The sequence below is a fragment of the Cynocephalus volans genome, chromosome 3 (genome assembly GCF_027409185.1).
Source record: "Cynocephalus volans isolate mCynVol1 chromosome 3, mCynVol1.pri, whole genome shotgun sequence".
In the NCBI taxonomy this organism is placed as follows: Eukaryota; Metazoa; Chordata; class Mammalia; order Dermoptera; family Cynocephalidae; genus Cynocephalus; species Cynocephalus volans.
In genome coordinates this window covers 58,476,199-58,503,217 of record NC_084462.1, presented here as the reverse complement: position 1 = coordinate 58,503,217, position 27,019 = coordinate 58,476,199, and the positions used below count along the sequence as shown (strand labels likewise).

At 40.8% G+C, this 27,019-nt stretch overlaps 1 protein-coding gene across 1 annotated transcript; it reads left to right on the top strand.

The window, feature by feature from the left end:
* Positions 1-503: 503 nt before the first annotated feature.
* BNC1 (basonuclin zinc finger protein 1) lies at positions 504-27,019 on the top strand. Its single transcript, XM_063090863.1, has 5 exons — positions 504-602; positions 15,133-15,232; positions 16,241-16,476; positions 18,484-20,345; positions 24,965-27,019. The coding sequence occupies exons 1-5, from the start codon at positions 504-506 to the stop codon at positions 25,647-25,649; spliced, it is 2,982 nt and encodes a 993-aa protein (XP_062946933.1). The 3' UTR covers positions 25,650-27,019.

The window sequence follows — 27,019 nt, the reverse complement described above, 5'->3', positions numbered from 1 at the left end:
TCGGCTGGCCATGGTGGGACCCCGAGGGCGCCCCAGGGTAGGTAGGGAGGCAGAACCATGCCCTGAGACGAGAGCCAGAGAACTTCAGAGCGTTTCGCCCTTCCCCGGGAGAGGCAAACACGGACACGTCTGTGTCTTTTACCAACAAGTGCCTTCAAGCTCGGCGGGGGCACACACCTCCGCGCCGGCCGCGGCGAGGTCTCTGCTGTCTGCGGGGGCCATGGCCTCGCATCAGCTGCATTGATTTAGTGCGTTATTGGGCCGCCGGAGCAGGAGGTGTCTCTCCGGGCCGGCGGTGCGGCAGCCCCCGCAGCCTCGGACGACTGCAGCCCGGGAGGAGGGGGAAGGGAGCGAGGCGGGGGAGGGGGCGCCCCCCGGGGCGCAGGGGGCGGGCGTGCGGGCACACGCGGTGCGCGGCGGGCGGGGGCGGCCACCGCGCTGCGCGGGCCGGCGTCCGGGTAGCCGCCCACTTCGTCGCGTCGGGCCCGACGGCCAGAGTTTGGATGCGGCGGCGGCCGCCGAGCCGGGGCGGACGCGGGGCGGCCCGGACCAGGGAGACGCGCCGGGAGCCCCGGCACTGCAGCGGCCACAGGATGGCCGAGGTAAGCGCGGCGCTCTCGGCGGGCGCGGGGCTCCTGTGCTTACGGGGCGGGGCGGCCAGGGGCGCCGCTGGGTCCGGTTTCCGTCGGTACCTGGGGGCCGCGCTCAGGGCCGCCTCCCGAGGGCCACCTGCGTGGCGGCGCGGCCCGAGGAAGCATCGTCTTTGGCTGGGAGGGCCGGTGGGGGGCTTGGACGCGTCGCCGCCCGACGTCCGGTGCGCCCCGAGTAGCCTGGCGCGTCGGAAGCGCGGCTCGGGGTGAGACTGCGAGTCAGCTGGCCGCGCTCGAGCGGCCGCCCCCACACCTCTTCCCGCCTCGTTCGCGCCCCACGCTTCAGTCCAGGGACGTTCGGACTCTCGGTTTCGACCTGTGGCGGATGCCCCCTCTCTTTTTTTCTTTTACCTCAGAATTAATCAAACAGAATTAATTATTTCGAACTGACCGTTTTTCTACCTGGACTTTGTGTCTCTGGAGAACTGAGCGTGTGGTAACCTCCGTGAGGAGAATTGCGAAGACGGGCGAATGGCAATGGTGAGGCTCCTGCCCACTGTGGGACACATCTTTTGTTTAAAAAAAAAGAAAGAAAATAAAAACCCACTACCAGTGACATCCAAACAGGTCTAGTCAGAAAGTTTACGGGACGTAAAAATAACGTTTGAAGGTGTATGGGTAGATTTTTATTAACATTACAACTGACCTTGTCCTTGGGACAGTTAAGCGCCAGGTGTCCGCGTCCTTGATTCAGAAAGCACGAGGGATTGGGCGACCGCGTTAGCGTTTGGGTACCGGAGCCGGACGAAGTCGTGTCGGGCCACTTGCAGATGGTTTACCTGGGCGGGCGCTTCCTTCGGGTCTTTGCCTGGGAAGCGCGGGGACGGGAAGGCCCCCGGCCCCTGCTCCGAACTCCTCTGACGACTTGCCGCGCTCGCCCGGCCCGGGAGCTCCCCGTCGGTTCCGTGGTGCGAGCCGGGCGGCGGTGGGGCGGGAGGCCAGTGCGTGGTCCCCGGCGCCCAGACCCGAGCCCCACCGGCCGCCTGGCTTTGCATAAGCTCCTGAGGATTTGTCAGCCAGATGTGACAAGATTGTCGAGAGGCTAGTGAAGGAGGAGATCTGATATTAATCAGCGCATAGCTCGGAGCCAAACTTTCTCAAATGTGGTGTAGAAACATGTTCTTCTCATTTAAGGCATCTCTTTGTGGCTGTGGGGCTGCCACCGGTCTGCGTTTGACAGTTAAGTGGAATGCCAACTAGCAGCCGTAATTGTATGAGTGAAGTTGTGTGTGTTTCAGGGGAGGGGGGCGGATTGAGGGCAGAGATCAGACACTCTAGGGTTCAGTAATGTCCCCTAGTTTTATGGCCGTGTTCACCACGGTCCTCTGAAGACCAGGGCGTTTAAATCGGGCCAGACGCATGGTCACAGCCAGGCCCCTGCTGTTAACACTTAAGGGGCCTAAAAGAGGCCCCACTGGTGCCCTGGGAATCCCTGTCAGAGTGTGCGCGCGCGGGCGAGAGAGAACATGTGTTACTGCATGGGACCATGGAGCAGATGTAACAACTTTTTAAAAATATATTCTTATCAAAGCGACAAGATTTTGACTTGACAATAAGTGAATTGAAAAACAGCATTTGGCAGATCTTTTTTTTTTTTCCTTTCCCTGGTGTCCTTTCATTCCGTGTTTATTGTTTTAATTTGCTGTTTTCATACGATTTCTTAGAGACACTCTGAGTTTGCATATGTGTTTATGTGTTAAAACTTTTGTTCAGTGATAAATGTCCTGCCTTCTCTATTGTCCGTTCCGAAATTGATATACATTATTAAAACCTCATTAAAATTGTATATGTCAAAGTAAAATTTTTGTGCAGCATATAAAAGAACATTACTTCAAATGTTACAAATTGTGCTAGATTTGATTTTTGCTTTAAGGAGGTGTGAAAAGATAGCTGCCCCTTTTGCTTATAATGAATTGTAATAAGTATATTATTTTCAGTATATTTTCAAATAGTTAAAAAGAGCAAGATATAAGTCATCGTTTGATTTCTCTAATAAGTTTACTAACTTTAACTTCACCAGGAAACTATTACTATTTCAACTCAACTGTTGGTCGGACATGTTCCTGTTACAGTTAAATGCTGAGAAGAGACGGTGAAATCTTCACTTAGTACACGTGCTGCTCATACTTTGGGAACTCGTAGTTATGTTCAGACATCTGCATAATTTAATTTGGAATATCATCTGTACCTATGGAGTCCCTTCAGACTAGTAAGGATTTAGAGACGTGTTCCTCCTTCAGTCACATGGAAAGTGATTAGTTTGAGGTTATTTGGCTGTTGATATCCACCAGGATGTGAAACAATGATCTGTTTGCTGTGGTTATAATTCATATTAGAAATATTAGCCAACATGGAGTAATTGTCTTGGAAGCACAAGGTACATACATAGACGATTATTTTTTATTACCTCTTCCCCATGAAGCAGTTAGTCCCGCATCCCAGGGCCATGTTACCTCAGGATCATCAGCTTGGAAAGACGATCCAACATGATGGATGAGAAAAGCTGTATAGATTCCCTGTGGAACAAATAATAATTGTACCTTAAGCACACACTTGTCATTTATGAATGCCTAGGGATAAATACAAACAGGGGAACATTTTAAAAATTCAGTTTGTCGTAAAATTAAATGGCAGACTATGAGGTGGGGTGCAGAAGTGTCTTTTCCCTTTTGTATATATTTTTAGAAGTTATTTTGACAGTGGCCATTAAAAGAGATGCCCTGAAGGTTCCACAAAGTAAATTATTTGCAGGAGGAGTGTGCTTTACCCCAGGGTGAATTTTCTCCTCTACAGATGTCATTTAGAGTGAGTTACTTTTGTCAGAAACAGCTCTTTTTAAAAAGAACGAAATACCCTAGGTAAGGTAAAAACCTCAATGCTGAGCCACCCATCTTCTTCGTATCTAAGATCAAGATTTGTGGAGTCAGTGTATTTGTTTAATTACCTTATCCTGAGTATTCTACTGCAGAGCTTTTATTTCATTTATTTATATGCTTATTTTACTTATTTTTGATGACTTATCTGAGAGATGTTAAAGATAACTTGATTCTGTGCAGAAGGAGCATCTGGAAAGGTTTTTTTTTCTTTTCTTTCGAATTGATTTCCACCTGAAAACTTTATTTTTGCTTATCTTGTCATCCTTTGAAGTCCTTTGGCCTAATTCTAGAAATTCCAAGATTCCAGTGTGGCACCATTTCTCTGCACAGACACACGCTTATTTTAGCCGAAGAGGGTGGGTATAAACAGAGAGCAGACCTGCTTCTCCAGAGTCCAATTTGGGGCCTTCTCAAACTTTACATAGTTATAGGCAAAAAGGCTGTCACTGTTCCCATCCACGCATGGACTCATTATTATAAACCAGCATAACAAATCACAGGAGGACTCTGCCTTGGGGGGATGATAATTTCACTCAACTAATGTAAAGCAAAAAAGAGATGGAGAAATGTTGTGAAGACCAATTTTAAACAGCCTTGTGTGGAGGGAAATCAGGTAAACTCTTGTTTAGGCTTCTAACTTTTTTTTTTCCATATAGTTGTATTAGTTTAGTTGTCTCCTCTTGCAGATTATTTGTGTGATCCTACCATATACTCCGTCAAACATCAAAATTATTTTCTGTCTCTACACCAGCTTCCGAAATCATTGTCCTTGTCCTGTAGCCCTCTGATCGTTCCTTCCGTTATTCACTATGAAGGTAAAATTTTTATACCATCAACTCTAACATTTACCTCTATCGTAATATGATACACCATGCTGAATTTTAAGACAGTGATCAGGATGGTATAATTAACTAAGTCTGATCTTTAAAAAAAAAAAAGAAAGAAAGAAAAAAAAACTTAGTTTTGAAAATCTAGTTCTCATTAAGTCCCCGAAAGAAATGTTTACAAAATTATTCTTAGAAACATTTACAATTTCATCTTTATTTTGCATTAGCAGCAATAACGAAGTTGCATTGCTCATGTAACTGTCCACCTTAGGTAAAATTATCCTAAAGTGTTTAGTGTCTTTTTTTGTTTTTTGTTTTTTCCCCAGGCCAATTTAACTGTGTTCAGAAGTTCCCTATACATGCAGTTACATCTTTCTGTTTTTTGTTAACGATGTTTTCTGAAGATTAACTCTGAGGTTTCTCAAATTTAAATTATAAAGGAAAAAATATATCCATATAATTTATATTTCTATATTTTTATTTTTTTTTAAAGAAGAAATGTTTGGGTTGGTTTCTAAGATAATATTTGCAAGTGTTCCTGCTTTTTTTAATATTTGCAGTTTCAGAACTAATAATTTTGAGAAAAAAGGCACAGATGTTAAATTATTTTGGCACAGGGTTTATACTTTGATTTATAGACATCAAAAGAACAAGTATTTTCCCCATCATATGACTCTTTGAACTAAGCAGCAAGAGAACACTACAAGTGTGTCACACATACTTTCTACACAAAGGTAGACCCAGCCCAACATCTGCCACCTGAAGGGGCTCTACCTCCCACCTGCTTTTTCTCTGCCAGACCCTTTTCCAGGCCCTCAGTCTTTGACTGGCCTCTCCTTTCATCCCCATAACTGCAGTGAGAAACCAGATTTTGTCAATTCTTCTATAATGTTGTTTTATATTGCAAATGCTGCCTACCTGGTTTCTGAGGCTCCCCAAATCCTTATTACGTGTGCTTGTAGTAAACAGTGTCTCTCCATTGTTCAGAACCCTAATGGTTTCATGAACTCCATAGGGAGACTCCTGGCAGTCCATCTGGGCAGCCCACCCCCACCTTTTGTTACCTTTCAGTGTGGGCTCTCACTTCCCCCTAACAGAAACCTGTGCTCTATGGCCCATGCTCCTGGGTCTGACACACATGTACATGGTGAGCCTTTCTTTGTGCCTAGGCCTGTGGTATTTCCTGCATGCGCTAATGAGAGCACGCTTGCTTCCTCGTGGAGGAAGCCTCCTCTGGTCTCTTTGCACAACATTGCTGTCTCCTTCTATGTCATCTCACTCAAATTAAAATTTGGGTGGAGAGTGGGAACCTTGACTTAGTTTATTTTTTATCTTTTATTATAGCAAATTTCAACCAAAATTAGAATAGTTTAATGAAGCTTGCTGATATGCGCTTGGGGGCTCAACAGTTATCGACTTTGGGCCAATTCATCTATATTCTCTACCAATTCACCCCACCATTACCAACACTGTATTACTTTGAAGCAAATCCTAGGTATCATATAATTTCATTCATAAATATTTTAATATGTAGCTCTAAAATATAGACTCATTTATTAAACAAATAATATACCATAGAGCACATAAAAATATTAGCAATAACTTAATGTAATTAAATTTCTAGTCAGTGTTCAAATTACCTTGATACTCATAAACTTTATATTACCATTAGTTTGTTCAAATTAGGATCCTACTAAGGTCCATACATTGTCTTTTTTAATCTATAGGTTTACACTTCACTTTTTTCCTTGCAATTTATCTGTTGAAAAAGCTGGGTCATTTGTCCTGTAGGGTGCTTCCCAGTCTGGATTTTGATGATTGCTTCCTTGTGGTACCCTTTAAACCTTCCTCTATTCCCTGTGTTTTCTTAAATTGGAGTTGATCAAGAGACTTGAACCTATTCAGGTTTGAACTTTTTTGGCAAGAACACCAGATGTGTGGTGGTATGTATCCTTCCATCTAGAGGCAAATGGACTGGTGTGTTCTTTTTCATTAGGAGTTGTGGAATAGTGGTATTCTAGTTCTTCATTTGTTTGATTCACGTTCAGAGGGAACCTTTGTCTCGTCAATGATTTGGTTATCCTGAGATACAGGTTGTATAGAAAAGAATACATACTTGATTCTTTTCCTTTATTTACCAGTTTTCAGAATAATTCGTTGGTTTCCTAGCATTCTGTAAAGGTGACCACTGAGTTTTGTGTTTGTTTTTAGCATATTTTGAATTCCTAGATTTTAACATAGTGACTCATGCTAATTTTTGACAAATTATATTCTCCACTCTGCTGTGCTTGACCAACCCAGTTGTGTGTCTTTTTTCCCCAGTGAAGCCATGTGCTCCTCTAGTGCAGACACTGGGAGTTACTCATCTTTGTATCCCATTGAGGCTCCCCATGGTTACCAGTATATGGTAGATGCTTTTAAAAACAAATAACAAGTTGTTAAATGATTATCATTTTGTTAAACTATTAATGGAAGATAATGGCATGACATGTTGATGAGATTGAGCATGTGGTCTGTGTGTAATTCTCCAGGTGGGCTTCAGTCTGGTGCTGTCAGCCACAGATAAACTACCTCACACAAAAGGACCTTCCGTGTTTTCTTCTCTTTTTTCTCAACTGCCCTTATTGCCCGTTTGGCAAATGGCAATACTATTTTCAGAATTCTAGTTGTACCTCTATAGGTTTGTTTATGTGAGAAAAACACTAAAAACTTGAAAACTAAAGAAGTTAGTGAAAAGTGAGAGGAGGGAAAGTAGGGAGCAAAAAAAATCTAGTTGTAATAAGAAAAGTGAGAAGTACAGAATGTGTGTAGGAGGCACAGCAGCTCCAAAGAGCAGTGGGGTAGAGAACTCCCACCTTTGCATGATGCAGTTTCCTGAACGAGGAAGGCTTAGCTCTGCAGACACAGAAAGAAGGAGGATGACAATTTCACTGCAGGTGAAGAGAAGCCAAGCCCTCTCGCTACAAACTAAAGGTGGCCCAGCTGCTTGTGTGCTTTATTTATTTATTTATTTATTTATTTTTGGCAGCTGGCTGGTACAGGGGACCCAGCTGCTTTTAAAAATGTCTTGTATTATGTTTTCTAATTAGCAGTTTTTTATATGCATTGCGGTTTTCCAGAATTCAAACATATTAACAGCAATTGTCTATATTCAATATTTAAAAATACAGCTTGAAAAAACCTGAAGCATTTTTATTCTAAAGCTTTGTTTCTTTTAAAAAATGATTTGTGGTTTGGCAGACTGGGTTTTTTGACTTCAAGTTAGGGACTTACGCTTTTTACCACTGAGAATCTGGCCCAGACTTAGAATCTCACACTTAAGGGAGGACCACAGACTCTAAACTTGGCCTTCGTAATCTCTCCTAGTGAGTCTTTTTACATGGCCCTCTCCACAATCAACAGGAAGGTCAGTGTGTAAACTAATAAGTGCATTTGGCTTTTTGCAAAAGAGCTCCTAAATAATAGTCGCCATTCTTTCTTCTTAGCCATTTTTAAGGTTGCCTTATGGTCACAAAATGGCCTCAGAATTCAGCCATCATGTTCTTGTTACAAGAAGGAGGAAGGAAGAAAGGCAAACAGGTCTCTTAGCTGACTCTGCTCCCGTTTATGAGGAGCTTTCTTTATTCCACACAACAACTTCTACTATATCCCACTGGCCAGTCTCACCTGACCACTAGCAGTGACTTAGAAATTAAGGTTCTTTTACCAAGGCAGATTAGAGAAAAGGATACTGGGTGGGCATCTATAATCAGTAAGCATGGTGTAGTTCTCTCATTGATTTGTTCAGTCATTCATTTAGTCTCCCAAATAATACCAATGGAGGACTTACCAAATATCAGGCCCAGAGCTAGCTGCTAGGTGTTGGTTTGGAGTTTTAGTTGTTTCTTTGCCTCTTTCATGAGTGATTCATTGTGGAGCAACTTTTATGGAGGTTTTTATCTTAGATATTTTTGGTACCTCTGTCTGTGCAGAGTCAGACCACCAGAGCTCAGAGGACCTAAGAACCTACTTGTGGGCATGATAGCAGTAAAAGTCTCACTCTGGTAATTAGTCTCTTCAACTCTTTATCTGTATATTTTCATTAATATGGCCAACAGGTCTCTGAGGTAGGCAGAAACAGGTATTCAGCCCATTTTATAGTCAAATGTCCCAACATATAAGGTGAAAGTTATGGCTTAACCGGAAGTAAGACATAGGTTGGGACCAATCCTAGGTTCTACAACCTCTTAGTGAAAGATGCCCAGTGAGGTGAAGGGGATGGAGTTCAAGCTCCTCAGCTGTGCAACCAGAGGTATCTTTTAACAAGGCAGATCATATTCATTTCTGACTTTTTTTTAAAAGGCTCACTGTTATAGAACAAAATCCAGACTTCTTGACCTGCCTCACGAGGTCCTATACAATGTGGTTTCTGCTGCTTCTCAGCCTCCTATTTTACCATTAACCTCACTAACTATACTCCAGCTACACTGACCTCTTTTCTATTTCCTGAACATGCAGCTCCTTTTATGCCTCAGGACCTTTGCACTTGCTATGCCTTTTGCCTGAAACACTCATTCCTTCTCCATGACCAGCTCCTTGCTATCCCTTGGGACTCAATTCAAATGTTACCTCCTCAAAGGCCCTTGGTGATGACCCCATCGAAAAGATACTTACTCCTATTTTGACCCCTTCATGCCACCCACTTAAATCACCAGCATAGCTTTCTGCTTACAGTAGTCCCCCCTTAGCTGTGGTTTCACTTTCCTCAGTTTCAATTACCTGTGGTTTTCTTTACCCATGGTCAACCATGGTCCAAAAATAGGTGAGTACAGTACAGTAAGATATTTTGAGAGAGAGAGAGACCATGTCTGCATAACTTTTATTATGGTATATTGTTATTGTTCTATTTTAATATTAGTTATTGTTAATCTCTTACTATGCATAATTTATAAACTAAACTTTATCATAGGTGTGTATGTATAGGAAAAAACATAGTATATGTAGGGTTGGGTACAGTTTGTGGTTTCAGGCATCCACTGGGGGTCTTGGAACATATTTCCCACATATAAGGGGAGACTCCTATAGTTCTTTCTTAACACTTGCCTTATTCTGAAATGGTCTTGTTTACTTGTTTATTTTCTATCTCTCTCTTGTTCAACACTTTAACCTGTAGAATTTAGAACAATGCCTGGCTTGTAAATGGTCAGTAAATGTTTATTCAACAAATGAACTTTCTTTACCATGTGGAACATTAATATCCTTATCTGCAGAACATATATAATAATACCTAAAAAAAAAAAAAAAAAAAAAGGTTTATAGGGATTAAATGAGACCATAAATGTAACTGCAGTTAGCACTAAATATTGATATTCAATATATAATCCACCCCTAGTATCCAGATTTGAGGTCACACTGATAGCCTGTAAGTTCCTCAGCTTCCTCATCTATAAAATAATGTCTCACACATAATAAATGCGCAATAAAGTTCACCAACTGTGTGACCTTGGGCAAGTTATAAGTCTTCCTTAAATTTAAGTTTCCTGAGAATAATTCCCTTCTCACAACAATGTAGTTAGGATTAAATAAGATCACCTATTAAACACAAGCATTACCATCTCAAAGGGCAGATGCTGGAAAGGTAGCTAGTCTCACCCTTGAACTCACCACTGTCCGATAGAATTTTCCGTGATGATGGAAATGTTGTGATCTCTACTCTCCAGTACACTGCTACCTGTGGCTTGTGAGCACTTGAAATGTGGCTAGTATGACCAAGGAACTGAATTTTAAATTTTATTTGATTTTAATTAATCTATATCTAAATAGCCACATGTGACTAGTGGTCACCATACTGGACAGTGCAGACTAAGTAACTTGAGCCTCAAAAGCTGCCTGGCTGGTACACAATTCAACTTTGTGACCAAGCCAGATCACAAATGACTCCCCTCAGAGGGCTAGTGCCATGAGTCTGAGAACCCTAAAGGTCTTCTATTTTCCCTCTTCCCTCTTCCATGCAGTCCTCCAAGAATATCCCCCTGATTTATTTTTGGTAATATGAAAATATCTGCATATACTAGAGATGAAAACAGCTTTGAAGTAAATAGTCTGTATTCTTGAGCCCAATAATTAAAATCCTGTCAGAGGCCTACACTGTCTGACAGTAGATGTCTGTGCATCTCCTCCACTGCTGCCAGGAATTCAATTCAACATCTCCTGACAAGACGCCAGTGGCAGCATCTCCCCAAGCTGAAGTTAGAGCAAGGGTGGAGTGGGTCTGTTGAATCTACCTAAAAACTAGGTCCTAACATTCTGTCCCAAGACTGCAAATAAACAAATCATCTATCACATACTAGGTGTATCAATAGTTTTTGGATGAATGAATGAGTAAATGATAGTTACAAAAAAGCAAACCAGAATTTTGAATGTTGATTTGTAGCACATCAAAGTGACTAATAACAATTCCAGAAATAGTCTGATTAAGATGAGTGCATAAAAAGCAATAATCATGTCTTGATGAGTTCGGAATGTTATAAACATCTGCTTTATGTTTCTGAAGAATGGAAGAAGTATTAGGATTCCAAAGGAAAGGATGTAAATTTTAAGAGTTTTCCATTTTGATTTACATGAGTACTTTTCGTCCTGTAATTAGAATTTTTTGGTTTGGTTTCATTTTAAAACTTTCAATTTATCTTTAGATAATGGTGCTGTAATTTTACTGTGCTGTGGGATTCTGAGATGGGTGGAAAAACTCAAGGGCCTTGATATTGGAAGTTTTCATAGATACTGTAATTAGCTTTTTTACTTCATAAATAATTCCTCTGAGATTTATTTCCATAGATGTTTAATGAGCTTTATTAAGCCTTATTCAAATGGGTTCACGTAGAACCACATGAATGTTTCACATAAAGCAGCATTCATGCATTGGAATTATAGATAAAATTGTTTAAAGTTCTGTCCCCAAACTAGAAGCTACTGAAACTGAATGGCCAAATTAGGTCAGTGGTCTCAATGGGGGGTGATAAAGGACCCAGGGATATTTGGCAAAATCTGGAGACATTGTTAGTTGTCACTAGTGGGGTAGTGGGATGTAACTGGCATCTGGTGAGTAGAGGCCAGAGATGCTTCTAGACATCGTACAATTACAGGACAGCCCCCCACCACAAAGAATTATCTGGGCCGGAATGTCAGTAGTGCCAAAGTTGAGAAACCCACAGTGAGGTGACAAGAGATGCAGAAAATAAGTTGCAGTCTTAGGCTATGAAATGTGCTTGGAATTGTTCCCTCTATGGTTTGGCTTTGCTGAGCCTGAGACAGAGTCATCCACAGTTCCTGGGACTTTACATGAGCCCGAGCCTTTTGAATAGTGTCTTTGCGGAGTGGAGGAAGCATGTGCTAAAGGACATCTCTTTCTCTGGTTAAAGCAGGTTTTATTTTCCAAATAAATGAAGTGTGAGTTTATATATTTCCAACATTTTGTTTTTAAAGAGTGAATGGCATCTTGAGGGATATAGTCCAAAATAAGAGCTTTTCTCTCTTTTAAAAAATTTCCTCTAAAATAATCATATTTGTAGAATCTAGATTGTGAAATATTTCAGAGGTTTAATACTGTTTGTGCTGGTATCTGTTGAGAATATACAGATGATTGGTTCATCTGTGAGCCAATGTTCAGAGGGTTTGAAATGCTGGACAAACATATTAGGTGGGCTGCAAACTAAGTTAATGGTGCCTTTTTAAATTTTTGTTTTGACAGTATGTAATATAAATTAAACCATTGCTCACTTTTATTCTTTAACTTCCATTCAAGGTAACAATATAATTTTGTATATACAATTATGTATATAGGTATAGTTATATAGATGTATATGTTCATATATTTAATACGTCTGTGTATGTATATACAAGTAGAAACTCTGTAACCAGAAAGTAAAATAATTTCTGGCATTAAAACAGCATGTCTCAATCTTTTTTTTCTTTGCCCTCCACACCTAAGGAGATTATGGAAATTTTTTTCTCATTGTGCCTCTCCAGTGAAATTTCAGTATCACACCATATACTATATATCTGCTTATGTATATATGTATATTTGTGCTTTATCCATAAAAAGAATAGTATTTTTTCACCCCCCAAGAACCAATTTTCACTCCTTTGGGGATGATATCACCTCTGCATGCATTATTAGAATAAGACAGTGTTGTGATCGCTTGGAGTTCTTTGTATTATATTGTATGACTTCACACAGAGCAAAACCTTTTCTCTCCCATGTTTCCATTTTCTTGATAGCCTCTTGAATGGATTAGGCAATGCTGTTGCTATCTGCTGTACACCTCAGTAATGAACAGTCCTATTCCTTTGCCTGAATATCCCTAGTTGCAGCTCTGTTTAGGCCCATTCTAACCCAAAAGAAATTGTAGAAGATAGTCATATCATGGAAATTTTAACCTGTATTTAAGCATGGTCACCAATTTTTTAAATAACATTTTTATTGAGATATAATTTATACGTAAAATCACCCTTATGAAGTATACAATTGAGTGGCTTTTAGTGTATTTATAGAGTTGTGCAACCATCACTACTATCTAAATTTAGAACATTTTGATCCCCTCAAAAAGAAAACCTGGTAAAAATTTGAAACTTCTGTGTTTCAAAAGACACCATCAAGAAAGTGAAGATGGATGGGAGAAAATATTTGCAAATCATGTATCTGGTAATGGACTTGTACTTAGAATATATAAAGAACTCCTACAACTTAGTACTAAAAAGACAGACATCCCAATTAAAAAACGGGCAAAGGACCTGAATAGACATGTCTCCAGGAAAGACATACAAATGGCCAATAAGTACATGAAAAGGTGCTGAACACCATTAGCCATCAGGGAAATGCAAATCAAAACCACAAGGAGATACCACTCACACGTACTAGGATGTCTGTAATCAAAAAGACGGACAATAACAGGTGTTGACAAGGATGTAGAGAAATTGGAACCCACATACATTGCTAGTGGGAATGTAAAATGGTGCTGCCGCTTCAGAAAGTTTGGCAGTTCCTCAAAAAGTTAAACATAGTGTTACTATGTGATCCAGCAGTTTCATTCCTAGGACTATACCAAAGAGAAATGACAACATATGTAAACTTACACAGATATTTCTTTTGGGGAAGATGAAAATGTTCTAAAATTAGATTGTGGTGATGGTTTGTACAACTCTATGAATATACTAAAAATCATTGAATTATGTACTTTAAATGAGTGGATTATATGATATGTGAATTATATCTCAATAAAGCTTTTTTAAAAAGATGAAAACACTTCTCCCCCCTGCCAGCACCAACCATTAGCAGTCACTTCCCATCCCTACCTTGTTCCCTATATCCTCTAGTAAACACCAGTCTGCTTTCTGCCTCTGTGGATTGGGCTGTTCTTAACATTTCATGTAAATGGAATCATACAATCTATGACTTCTTTTTACCTGGCTTCTTTCACTTAGCATAATGTTTGTAAGTTTATCCATATTGTAGTATGTATCAGTACTTCATTCTCTTTTATTGCCAAATAATATCCCATTGCATGGATATACCACATTTTGTTTATCCATTCATCAGTTGATGAATGTTGGGATTGTTTCCACTTCTCAGCTATTACAAATAATGCTTCTGTGAACATTCGTGTACGAGTCTTTATATGGACATATGTTTCCAGTTCTTTTGGATTTATATCTAGGAGTGGAATTTCTGGATCATATCCCACTAGCAACTGATTTTTATGTGGAGACTGGTTATATAATCCTTAAAGTGAGTTTCCCAAGTCCTTGGCCAGTAGTTTACTTTCCCTCTCTCCCGTGCAAGGCCACACAGTCCCTCAATTGGCAGATTAGAGATTGAAACTCCTAATTGTAGGGCTTTTTCATCCCTCATCCAAACACACACTCTCTCTCTACAGTTTTAAGGCTCTCTTGAATCGTACAGATTCCAGACAGCTGCTCTTCCTGGGAGACTCACTGACAGAATTCCTTTGAGGTCCTTTTCTCTTTAATAATAGATTATATTCTTCAGGCCTCTATCTCCTTTTAAGAAACTCATCTTTAAAATATATGTGAAGCTTTGTTCTTAATACTAGAACTTCTTTAGACACATACATCTCTGTTTTCTATTTCAGCTATATTTTTGTGCACTCCACACACCCACACCAAACATGGCACTATAACCTGCAAGTGGGGCATCGACGCAGGGCTTGTCCAGCCTGTGTCTGTCTCCAACAGTCACCCCGTCCAACAAGTGGAGTCAGGGAATCAACCTCAGTGTAGTCAGCTACTGTGTGTTCACAAATCTATTTATATTTTCAGCCTCTACCACATCAGGGAGGGGAAGAAGGGGGATGAAAATTCCATATGTGGATTACTCCTGATTCAGATTGTTCTCCTTTTTACTTGTTCCAAGATGGCCTCTGTATAACTTTCAGGGTTGCTGCTCTGGTCAACTTAAAGATTTGGTTAAAAACGTGACTGTTCACTTTTCTATGCCCTTAATAACAACAGAGCAGGGTGTTTTCTTCCAACCCGTAATATTTTATTATAAAAAAGTCCCATTCTCGCATACAGAATATCTGTGTAATGTGTACAGACTCCAGGTGCTGGGCCGGCTGCTCCTCTTTACAGGGTACAATATACATCTCTGGGCCTGGCATCAAGCGGGCACATATTGCTTAATGAATGTTATAGAACAGAGGAATACATTTTGTCTGGTAAATGCATCATGTGTTCCACACATCGTTTACATGCTATGCATACTTGTGTTTCCCTCTTTTGCAGGCTATCGGCTGTTCTCTGAACTGTAGTTGCCAAAGTTTCAAACCTGGGAAAATAAACCACCGTCAGTGTGAACAGTGCAGACATGGATGGGTGGCCCATGGTAACTTTATATTTCCCACTCTCTTGGCCTGTAGTGTTCCCTCTAAATAACTTATGGTTATTTGGGGACTGATTTAATATCTAAGAATGACAGCTAACTAGTAAGTTACTAGTATGTGACAAGCTAAACACTATATGTTATCTCTTTGAATCTTAACTACTCTCTTTGGTGTCTTAATAACCCCATTCTAAAAATATAGAAACTGGTGCCTCAGTGTTATCATTCTCCATGATAGAAATGTTCTGTGCTGTCAAGTATAGTAGCCTCTAGCCTAGGGTTGCCAGATGAAATACAGAATGCTCAGTTAAATTCGAATTTCAGATAAACAACAAATAATTATTTATCCCACCCATTCATTGTTTATCTGAAATTTATATTCACATTTAACTAGGCATTCTATTTTTCTATTTGCAAATTCTGACAGCCCTACACTAGCCACCCGTGGCTACTAAGGATTTGAAACATGAATAGTATGATTGAAGAATGGAATTTCTAATTTTATTTAATTTTAATTTTTTTTTTTGACTGAATTTAAGTAGCCATATGTGGCTTATGGCTATTGCATAGAACAGCTTGGATTTAGGTGATTAAATTTGTCAGGATCCACAACTAGAAAGTGGCAAACCAGCTCAAACCCAGATCATCAGATTCCCAAGCCCAAGTTCTTCATCTCCAGACTCTATTGCTTCTTGATCATTCATCCTCTTGATTGTGCATCAGCCACTTTTGTTTTTTTGTCTTTTCCTTGTTCCTTCACTGTCTGTGACAGTTTTCAATCCTTAGAGATGCCACAAGAAAAGGAGAAAATTCTCAGGCCAGTCAATTTTATTTTAGAGTTTCCTATGAATAACTTGAAGCCTGATAGTTATTAAGGTGTTAATCATTTGCATATTCATGTTTTTTCTGTTGGAAAAGATAACTGAGAATTAGTCCTAGCCTACTTTCTGTGCAGTATTCCTCTTAAAATTAGAATTTCCTAAATGATATTTCTTCAATTTGATTTTTCAGCTCTTAGTAAGCTGAGGATCCCCTCCATGTATCCAACAAGCCAGGTGGAGATTGTCCAATCCAATGTGGTGTTTGATATTAGCAGCCTCATGCTCTATGGGACCCAGGCCATCCCTGTTCGCCTGAAAATCCTACTGGACCGGCTCTTCAGTGTGTTGAAGCAAGATGAGGTTCTCCAGATCCTCCATGCTTTGGACTGGACCCTTCAGGATTACATCCGTGGATACGTACTACAGGTACCGTGATCATGGCCACTGTTCTTGAGTGTTTTCTGAAATTCGTGCCCATGTAACTAATGAAACCCTGTTGCCTACCAGTGCTACAGCCATTGGTGCTCATCCTTCCCTTTAATTTTTTTTTCTAATGGTTTAAACCCCTACCTCATGTTCTGGGGAGAGTCCAGTGCTTTCACCAGGATATCTGTGAAACTTCAGGATGTGGGAGTTTTACATATTCTCTGATTTAGTTTTCACTAAGCCACCTCTTCCACAGTAAATCATTTGTCCCTTTCAGGGCCTGCCTTCATTTCTTTTCTTAACCCCAAACTACCTACTGACACAAGATGCTGTCTGTATCAGAGTTTACTGAGAATTTGGGGGTGATAAAGGGAACTTACATTACAGAACCACACAACAAACAACTTACAATTTCATACCATACCGTCCTGTCCTTTAAAGCCCTCTGCCATCCCACTGCTAGTTTTCCTTCCTAGGCTCTATTTCTTGTGATATTTCTGTGTTCATTCATTTTCTCATTCTCTTTCTCTCCCCCAATTCTCTTTTGGCGTCCTATGTTTCCTCTTCTCTTCTTCAGTGATCCATGCCCTTCATCCCTTCTTCCTCTTTAGTTTGCATAGTAGTTTACCTTTCTTCCCAGACTATGCTATGGGCATAGGCCTCATGTTTCATATTCAAAGAGGATATGAAAATAAAGGTAATTTTACAATTAAAGAACATGTTTACTGAGATGAATTATATCATTCGTTGAGATTTGAAACAGCTACAGCATTTTTTTTTTTCTTGCCACTACACTAGAAAATATCAGCTAGCTTTGGTAAAAATTTCAGTGAAATAGGGGATGGATGTATTTTTGAGACTAACATAGACTTCAGTCTGACTCAAGTAAACCATTTCATTAAAACAAACACTAATAACAACATTTACTGATGTAGATCCTCTTCTAGTAGTCTTATAAAGTAGGTATATTATTCTCATTTTCTAACAGAAAAAGCAGATGCTCAGAGTGCTTCAGAAATCTTGCTGAAAGTCATTCCATTAGTATATGGAAGATCCAGAATTTGAATCCACTTCTTTCCAACTCTGAAGCCTATAATTTTTCCCTGGAAACACATTTGCTCACCTCTAGTTCTGGACCCTCAGCAGGCTAGAAACAACCATTTATGTAGAGTAGCATTATGATCTTACATTATGACATAGATCAATATTTAATGATCCTAATAATCTTGCTTTCCAGTGTAAGGATTAAAAATATGGAATCAATTACCTTGAACCTCTAGTGCATGAAAAATTTATGATGTTACATTCCTCATCATCTTCAAAACTCTTACATGCACTGTGAAAAATCTCAGTAGGCCTTCAAATACATGTTCTGTGATAAAATATTTATCGTAGTTTTGGGGAAAGTTGGGCTTGCTAGAGTTTGAAAGATCTCCAGCACTCCAGCGTAATTACAGCTTTGCTTTGTGAACACAGCAATAGATCAATACAGGTTCATTTGTTTTCTGATGTTAGTTACTTGGGAAGATTATTAAACTTGCAACAAATGAATACTTGAGCTTATTTAGGCCTGATTGCTACATCTATACTCTTTAGAAAAAGAAATTACTATTGTTCAATTGATACATATTTTAATTTTAGTGAGGAAAATTATTATGCTTAATACAAGACAACCAATTGGTTTGGAATAAGGATATTTGGAATTACCAAATATCCCCAAGTTTGGCTTGAGTAATATAATTTTATTTCTCTCTTTTGGACCAATTGTAGGACCACCACTTACATTTGTGAAGTTTATATTCTGCACAAAGTTTCTGGCCTGAGAGAGTGGGGTGAGCAGTTGCTGAACTCCCCAAGCCCTGTGCTCATCCACAGGGAGTATCTTTTTCTGTTATACACAAAGGTGCCCTACAGTCTTGTGGAGGCCTGACCAAATGGCTACTTTCTTAGAGGAAAAGGTAAGAAGTAGTAAATTGATCACACTTCTAAATTCTGGTTTTGGTTTAGGATGCATCAGGAAAGGTGTTGGATCACTGGAGCATCATGACCAGTGAGGAAGAAGTGGCCACCTTGCAGCAGTTCCTTCGTTTTGGAGAGACCAAGTCCATAGTTGAGCTCATGGCAATTCAAGAGAAAGAAGAACAATCTATCATCATACCACCTTCCACAACGAACGTAGATATCAGGGCTTTCATCGAGAGCTGCAGCCATAGGAGTTCTAGCATCCCCACTCCTGTGGACAAAGGAAACCCCAGCAGTATGCACCCCTTTGAGAACCTCATAAACAACATGACTTTCATGCTGCCTTTCCAATTCTTCAACCCTCTGCCTCCTGCACTGATAGGGTCGCTTCCCGAACAATACATGCTGGAGCAGAGTCATGACCAAGATCAGGACCCCAAACAGGAAATCCACGGGCCCTTTCCTGACAGCAGCTTCTTAACTTCCAATTCCACATCATTTCAGGTTGAAAAAGAGTATTTAAACTGTCCAGATGCTATTACTAAAAAAGAAGACAATGCCCATTTAAGTGACTCTAATTCATACAACATTGTCGCAAAGCTTGAAAGGACACAGTTATCCCCTGAGACCAAAGTGAAGCCCGAGAGGAACAGCCTTGGCACAAAGAAGGGCCGGGTGTTTTGCACTGCATGCGAGAAGACCTTCTATGACAAAGGTACCCTCAAGATCCACTACAATGCTGTCCACCTGAAGATCAAGCATAAATGTACCATCGAAGGGTGTAACATGGTATTTAGCTCCCTGAGGAGTCGGAACCGCCATAGTGCCAACCCCAACCCTCGGCTGCACATGCCAATGAATAGAAATAACCGGGACAAAGATCTCAGGAACAGCCTGACTCTGGCCAGTTCTGAGAACTACAAGCGCCCAGGTTTCTTGCTGACATCTCCAGACTGTAGGCCTCTCCCCAGCTACAGTGGTTTAGGGGAGGATTCCAAAGGCCAGTCAGCCTTCCCAAGCATTGGACAAAATGGTGTGCTTTTTCCCAACCTAAAGACAGTCCAGCCAGTCCTTCCTTTCTACCGCAGTCCATCCACTCCCGCTGAGCTGGCAAACACGCCTGGGATGCTGCCTTCTCTCCCTCTGTTGTCCTCTTCAATCCCAGAACAGCTGGTTTCAAACGAAGTGCCATTCGATGCCCTTCCCAAGAAGAAATCCCGTAAGTCCAGTATGCCTATCAAAATAGAGAAGGAAGCTGTGGAAATAGCTAATGAGAAGAGGCACAACCTCAGCTCGGATGAAGACATGCCCCTGCAGGTGGTCAGTGAAGATGAGCCAGAGGCCTGCAGTCCTCAGTCAGGCAGAGCACCCGAGGAGCAGCACACACAGTCCGAAAGCTTAAGGAAGTCTCTCACTGAAGGAGAAAGGCCCTGCCATCTCCCATCAGTGATTGAGTCCAGTGGAACCATTAGCCAAACCCCTGAGCAGGCCACACACAACTCAGAGAGGGAGACTGAACAGAAGCTGGCATTGACCATGGTGCCAAGGGAGGTTGAGGATGGTGGCCGTGAACACCACTTCACACATGGGATGGAACCCCGAGTTTCTTTTCCTGACTACATGGAACTGCAACAGCGCCTGCTGGCTGGGGGACTCTTCAGTGCTTTGTCCAACAGGGGAATGGCTTTTCCTTTTCTCGAAGATCCTAAAGAACTGGAGCACATGGGTCAGCATGCATTAGTGAGGCAAAAGGAAGAAAATCCCTTCCAGTGTAACATCTGCAAAAAGACCTTTAAAAACGCTTGCAGTATAAAAATGCACCAAAAGAATATACATGCCAAAGAAACACACACGTGCACAGTGGAGGGCTGTAATGCCACCTTCCCCTCCCGCAGGAGCAGAGACAGGTAAGGCATCTGCTGGCAATCATTCTTCTAAGACAGTGTTTTTTAAACTTTAACATGCATCAGATCCACCTAGAGGTTGTTAAAACACACCCTTCGGGCCCCACGCCTAGAATTTCTGCTTCAGTAGGTCTGGGGGAAGGCCAGAGAACTTGCATTTCTAACAAGTTCCCAGGGGATGCTGATGTTGCTGCTCCAGGGACCACAGTTCAAGATACACTGTTCTATGAAATTTCATAGTTCCACATTCATAAGTTTTCAGTTCCATAAATCTAAACTCATTCTGCTGTAAAACCTGACCTTAAATGATGTGAGGCCATTTGTAATCTTTTTAAAATCTCTCTTTATGTGGATTTTTTTATATGTTCGTTACAGAAATATGAATGAACTTATTATAGGAATATTTGCATAATATTTCAATGTACGCATCACTCTGCGTTTTTGAAGTCTGAGAATTCTGGATTCAGAAACATATCTGGCCTCAAGGGGTGTGGTAAGGAATCATGGACTAGTTTTCACATTAGCATCTTGGGTAAAGGATAAATAACTATTTGAAGAGGAGGGAGGAGGGAGCTTTTTAAGTTATCTCTGTAGCTTCCCAAAACTTGTCTGATTCTCATTTCATAATATGAAGTCCATCAAATGAGACATTTTCTCTGATTTTTAGTTAACCAGGTACATTTGAAAAGAAGAATAACTGCTTGATATAATATTTTTTAAAAACTAAGGTACCAAAGAAAAAAGGATTGGCAGGTTATTTCAGGGGCTGTGATGTGTGGTTGAAAGATGCTGGGTTTTTTGGGCCGAGCCCGTGGCGCACTCAGGAGAGTGCGGTGCTGGGAGCGCGGCGACACTCCCGCCGCGGGTTCGGATCCTATATAGGAATGGCCGGTGCACTCACTGGCTGAGTGCCGGTCACAAAAAAGACAAAAAAGACAAAAAAAAAAAAAAGAAAAGAAAAGAAAGATGCTGGGTTTTCATGACATACATGCAGAGTCAAACTGTTTACAAATTGCCCACTTAAGAGTATCTCATCACTCTGGGGACACAGCACTGGCATTACCATCTTGCTTGTGCTTTTCTTCATGAACTTGAGACACTTAACCACTCTTTAGGTCACCCTCCTCCCCAGCCTATAAAAGGAAGAGCAAGCATACCAAAAGGCGACCCTAGGAGGCTTAAGGAAAGGGTCAGCTGTCTGATGAAATGCAGAATGATAAGTACTAAATCGTTCTTGGGATATTAAAATGCTACATTTGCTCAAACAAGCTTGACTTGAAGCAGTTCAAAACTATCACTGACTTAGTCCATACTGTAATGCATAATTTGTTAAGTGTTAAGAAGCTGAAAATGTACAGACTCCCACACACATTCCTAGACAGGGCTCCTAAGAACACACTCATTGTCTTTAGCAAAGAGGATAGAGTGCAGGAGATATTAGTTAAAATTCCTGTTTCTGTTGCTAAGATGTTGAACCAAACCACCAGGGAACCCTAATTAGTGAACCAGTCCTTCTCCTTCATCCTCCAAGAGGAAGAATGTTTGTTCATGAATAAGCTGTTGTTATGAAGAGAGAGTCTATTCAGTCAGATTATCCTTGATATTTGTGATGCTGTTTAACCTAAAATATCTACTAAATTAGAAGGCATATTAGATTTAAGATACTTTTTCATCTGATATTTATTTTCTCATATATCTAATATTTTCTTATGTTCTGACCTATTTGTATATATGAGCACCCCCCCAAACAGGAAAGTATCTTGCAGTCTAAACTAAAACTACTAATTCCAGTAGTCTAGAACTTGGAATGCATTTATCTACAATCTGTGATTAAAATGACACCTCTTTTTTTATTTTTATTTATTTATTTTTTTTTGGTGATTGGCCAGTATGGGGATCTGAACCCTTTACCTTGGTGTTATAACACCTTGCTCTAACCAATTGAGCTAACTAGTCAGCAAAACGACACCATTTTAAATAGGACTTTGTGGGCAGGACCCAGGTTCACCACCATTTCTCGGAGTCAGAGATGAGAACCACATTGCTGTCAGGACAACTAACTTCCGATCTTTGAGCCACTGCTACTACCAACAGCAGGTACTAGGGCCCATCAGGAAGGGACTGGAACAGAACCCTGAATGCTTATATTAGCCAACTAATATGTATTAAGAACCTTCTGTGATAAGTGCTGGGTATACAATCTCTTCTTACTAAGGCCTTCAGTGTAGTGGGGGAGACAGACCAGTAGACAGATAATTACAGCTGAATGTGTTGACTACTACGATAGAAGAAATATAGGCTGCTATGGGCACTCAGGAGGGTGCCTAACTGGAGAACTTGAGAATTTAAGGAAGGCTTCCTGGAAGAAGGGGTGTGTCCAAATTAGTGGCTTTCAAGTGTTTTGGTCTCACAACCCCTTTACAAACACTTGAAACCTAAGGACCCTCAAGAGCTTTTCTCTTTTGAGGTTATATCTATCAATATTTACCATATGAGAAATTAAAACTGAAAAAATCAATATTATATCACTTAAAATAACAATAAATGTATGTTAACACATTTTTATGAAAAAACTAAATTTTTGTTTTGGAAAAAGTTATTAAGCTGAGTGGCTTTGTTTTACATTTTTGCAAATCTCTTTAATATCTGGCTTAGTAGAAGACAGCTGTAGTCTCATATCTGTTTCTGCATTCAGTCCATTGCAATATCACATCATGTAGCCTCTGGAAAACTCTACTGCACACTCATGAGAGAATAAGAGAAAGAAAGGCAAATAATGTCTTAGAATCATGAAATTTTGACTTCAGGAACCCCTGGAAAAGATCTCAGGGACCACTGGGGTGCTCAGACCACACTTCGAGAACCATTGGTCTTAAGTAATCAAAATAGAAGCCAGGGGGAAGAGTTGAAGGGGAAGGTAGAAGTTGAAGGAAAGAGATACAGACTTGGGCAATGGGCACAGGATTAGCAAAGTTCTAGAAACAGAAAGCCTGGCACATGGTCCAGAGGGTTTTTGTGGTTGTAGCAGTCACTGGTCTTAGGGGACATGGCACCTCAGGAAATCCATCTAACTCTCTGAGGTTTGAAATGGGGGAGAGGAACCCACAAGTTAGCTTTTGGTATTCATGGGGTACTCAGGACCTGGGCATGAGGCCCAGAGGTTTGCTGTGTTGCAGTAGAGACATTTCTGTACAAGTTTCCAGAATATATGTTTGTCTGACCTTCTTTTAGCCACTTGTATATACTAGAACCTATATGTCAATCTAGTGTCTGGTTTTCTCCCAACACATACCAGCCCCTTCAACTTGGAATGCTAACATAATCACAGGGCAGAGTTGCAGTTTTAAAAAACTGCTCTCAAAGCAGGTCATCTGGGACTGTAATTCTGACTCTGTCCAGAAAAAAAATGTGTAAGGGCATAGAAGAGAAAGTTTGATAGTAAATTTTATACATTACATGAAGTATGATTAAGCCTCACACACAGACGTCTTTGGAGATTTAGAGAAGAAAATTTCAGCTCTTGTTATTTTGGTGAGGGTGTTTTTCCCAACTTGACCCTGGCATACATTCTTTTCTGTATTGGGACAGGTATTTTCTCTGTTTTGAACGAGTCTCCTGTCACCTTTAAGAGTGGACCCTTGGTAAGGGATGTTTTTTGATTGTCAGAAGTTAGCAGGAGATCTCTCAGCAAGGACAAAATTGATTTACTAGTTACATCCAAATGATAACATATGAGTAAAAGGCATGTATTATAATGGATACTCATTATCTTCCCTTCAGGGGTAATCATTGGGTAGAAGATTGGTGGTGCTCACACTGCTGCATTTGCAAAACTTCTGTCTGGTATATAGTGAAACACTGCAAATATGAACTGAACTGCGCGCGCATGCGCGCGCACACACACAATTTCTAGCCAATCAGATTTTCACCCATACCTGTAGAACTTCTGGGGTGAAGTGTATGCAAATGCTCTAAACCAACACAATCCGATAGAAATATGCCAGCCGCATAGGAAGTTTCAAATATTCTAATAGCCACCTTAAAAAAGTAAAAACAAACAGGCAAAGTAAGTTTTAATGACATATTTTAATTCAGTATATTCACAATATTATAATTTCAATAGCTATATTTCAGGTGCTCAGTAGCAATGTATGGCTAGTGGCTATCATATTGGATAATGAAGCTCTAGAGGATAATATTTCTTGGTTTCATTAAAGTTCTCTGCTTAGTTCCTTATAGTTTTAACTAGTTTTCTCATGGGATCTTCTGGTTCCAGTGTCCCAATTAAACCGGCCTAATTTAAGTAATCTAGCCATTCTCTACAGATGAGGTATAGGAAGTTACATGTTAATAAGGTGGTGGAAATTGAAGAGAACTACATATTTCCAGTTTCCAAACTGTTGGCTTTTCTGGTGAATGCTAATTTCTGACAAACAGTGAATGACAGTGGGCCAGTGTCCACTAGACTTGCATTACATTCCACAGGGGCCTAACCCCTTACCACCACTTCTCTCATGCCACAAGTTTTTCCTGGTATCTACTGTCTCCCTCCACTTAGAATGATGACTCTTTCTAAAATAGCAGCCCAGCCCATTGCTAACCATCTTTTTTTACTCTTGTAGACACAGTTCAAATGTAAACCTCCACCAAAAAGGCTTGAACCAAGAAGCATTGGAAAGCAGTGAAGATCATTTCCGTGCGGCTTACTTTCTGAAAGATGTGGCTAAGGAGGCCTATCAGGATGTGGCCTTCACACAGCAAGCCTCCCAGACATCTGTCATCTTCAAGGGAACAAGTCGAATGGGCAGTCTGGTTTACCCAATAACCCAAGTCCACAGTGCCAGTCTGGAGAGCTACAACTCTGGTCCCCTGAGTGAGGGTACCATCCTGGATTTGAGCACTACCTCAAGCATGAAGTCAGAGAGCAGCAGCCATTCCTCTTGGGACTCTGATGGGGCAAGTGAGGAAGGCACCGTGCTTATGGAGGACAGTGATGGGAACTCTGAAGGGCCGAGCCTTGTCCCTGGGGAAGACGAGTACCCCATCTGTGTGCTGATGGAGAAGGCTGACCAGAGCCTTGCCAGTCTACCTTCTGGTTATCCCATTACTTGTCACCTCTGCCAAAAGACATATAGTAATAAAGGGACCTTTAGGGCCCACTACAAAACTGTGCACCTCCGCCAGCTCCACAAATGCAAAGTGCCAGGCTGCAACACTATGTTTTCATCTGTTCGCAGTCGAAACAGACACAGCCAGAATCCCAACCTGCACAAAAGCCTGGCCTCATCTCCAAGTCACCTTCAGTAACAAGATGGCAGAACAGTATGCTCAGATAAGCGTTTGTCATAATTTAGGAATAAGGTAGTCGAAAGAAATGTTTAATACCATTTGGGACAAGCCAGGCAAAAAGTATTTGATTTGACTTAATAGTTTTCTACAGAAGGATGAGCAAAAGACAAGCCTTGTGGGAAGTTGACACTGGGGTAGCCCTTCCTATTATTTTTCTTAGCCCAAGAGGTTTTTCACTAATGTAAGGAAAACCTGGAGAAATGCAGTTTTCCCCAGTTTTGTTTACATGTTCTCTGGGAGAGCTCTAGGTCTACAGATCAGAGCTGGGGAGGAGGGGACGGAGGGCAGCCAGGGGTAGCCAGGACCTGGGGACAGGTTCAAGTGAGGCTTGCAGTATTAAGGGTCTTAGGGAAGAACTGTGCTAGGGAAGACTGTGACCACTGGCAAGACACTAGTCACAAAGATCACATTTTCAGTTCCTTCTATAATGAGTCTGAAATCCAGACTTGAGTTTGGGAAAATGATTTTTTAGATCATCCCTCCATTTGGAGTGGATAATTGTTCCCCCACCCACCCCTGCCCCAAAGGTCTCATGTGTTACTCCATGGAGTTCTCAGAGGAAGTGGGTTGGCCTCTAACATGTTTCTTGTTAATTCTTGATCTCTAACACACGTTCAAGAAGCTAGGGAGAAAATATTTCATGCACTTAAAAGAGTGGTCTTCAATTTAATTTAAAATGATTTTGATAATATTTAATTTGTGTTTATGTGAGTGTTTGGTATGAGTGCAGACATGTCATTGTCACCTCTGGATCTCTGTTCAGAAGCACAACAAGTGACGACCTAAACTTTAAAACGACTGCCTGTTTCCATTTGGTGAACTTCGGAGTCTGTTCATTTTGATCCCTTGTGGAATGAGTGCAAGCATGATTCTGACAGAACCATTTGTATATATTCCACCAAAGCATTTGTAGTATGTGGTTCTGACAGTTGTATAATTTCAGTATCACTGGATCCCTCAGTCTTCACCCTTTTATAAATGTGTAAGATTAGGATGAACTTCCAAATTTACTTGGTAGAAAGAAAAGTAGGACATTATTGATAATACTGTGTGTCTTAATATTAACTTATTCATAAATATATTTCACACTGTTTTACACATTTGCCATTGTCAAAAGGAAGCTTAGTTAACCCTGTGGAATGAAACCATCTCCTGAAATTCGGTATTTGCAGTATTCTAAAAGCTTGTGATTTTGTGTTAAGAGTTCAAGTTAATCATCTTTTAAACTCATGGTTGGTTTAAGTAATAAAAAACATCCTTTAAGAAAATTGAGGGTTATAAGAGATATTATTCTTCTGGCCTGAATGTTAAAAAGGCCAACAACTTGT

Excerpts from the sequence above, each read along its gene's own strand:
- BNC1 (XM_063090863.1), top strand. The coding sequence starts at position 504 with ATGCGGCGGCGGCCGCCGAGCCGGGGCGGACGCGGGGCGGCCCGGACC. Across the intron at positions 15,233-16,240 it reads ACATGGATGGGTGGCCCATG|CTCTTAGTAAGCTGAGGATC; the intron begins GTAACTTTATAT and ends TTGATTTTTCAG. Across the intron at positions 20,346-24,964 it reads TCCCGCAGGAGCAGAGACAG|ACACAGTTCAAATGTAAACC; the intron begins GTAAGGCATCTG and ends TTACTCTTGTAG.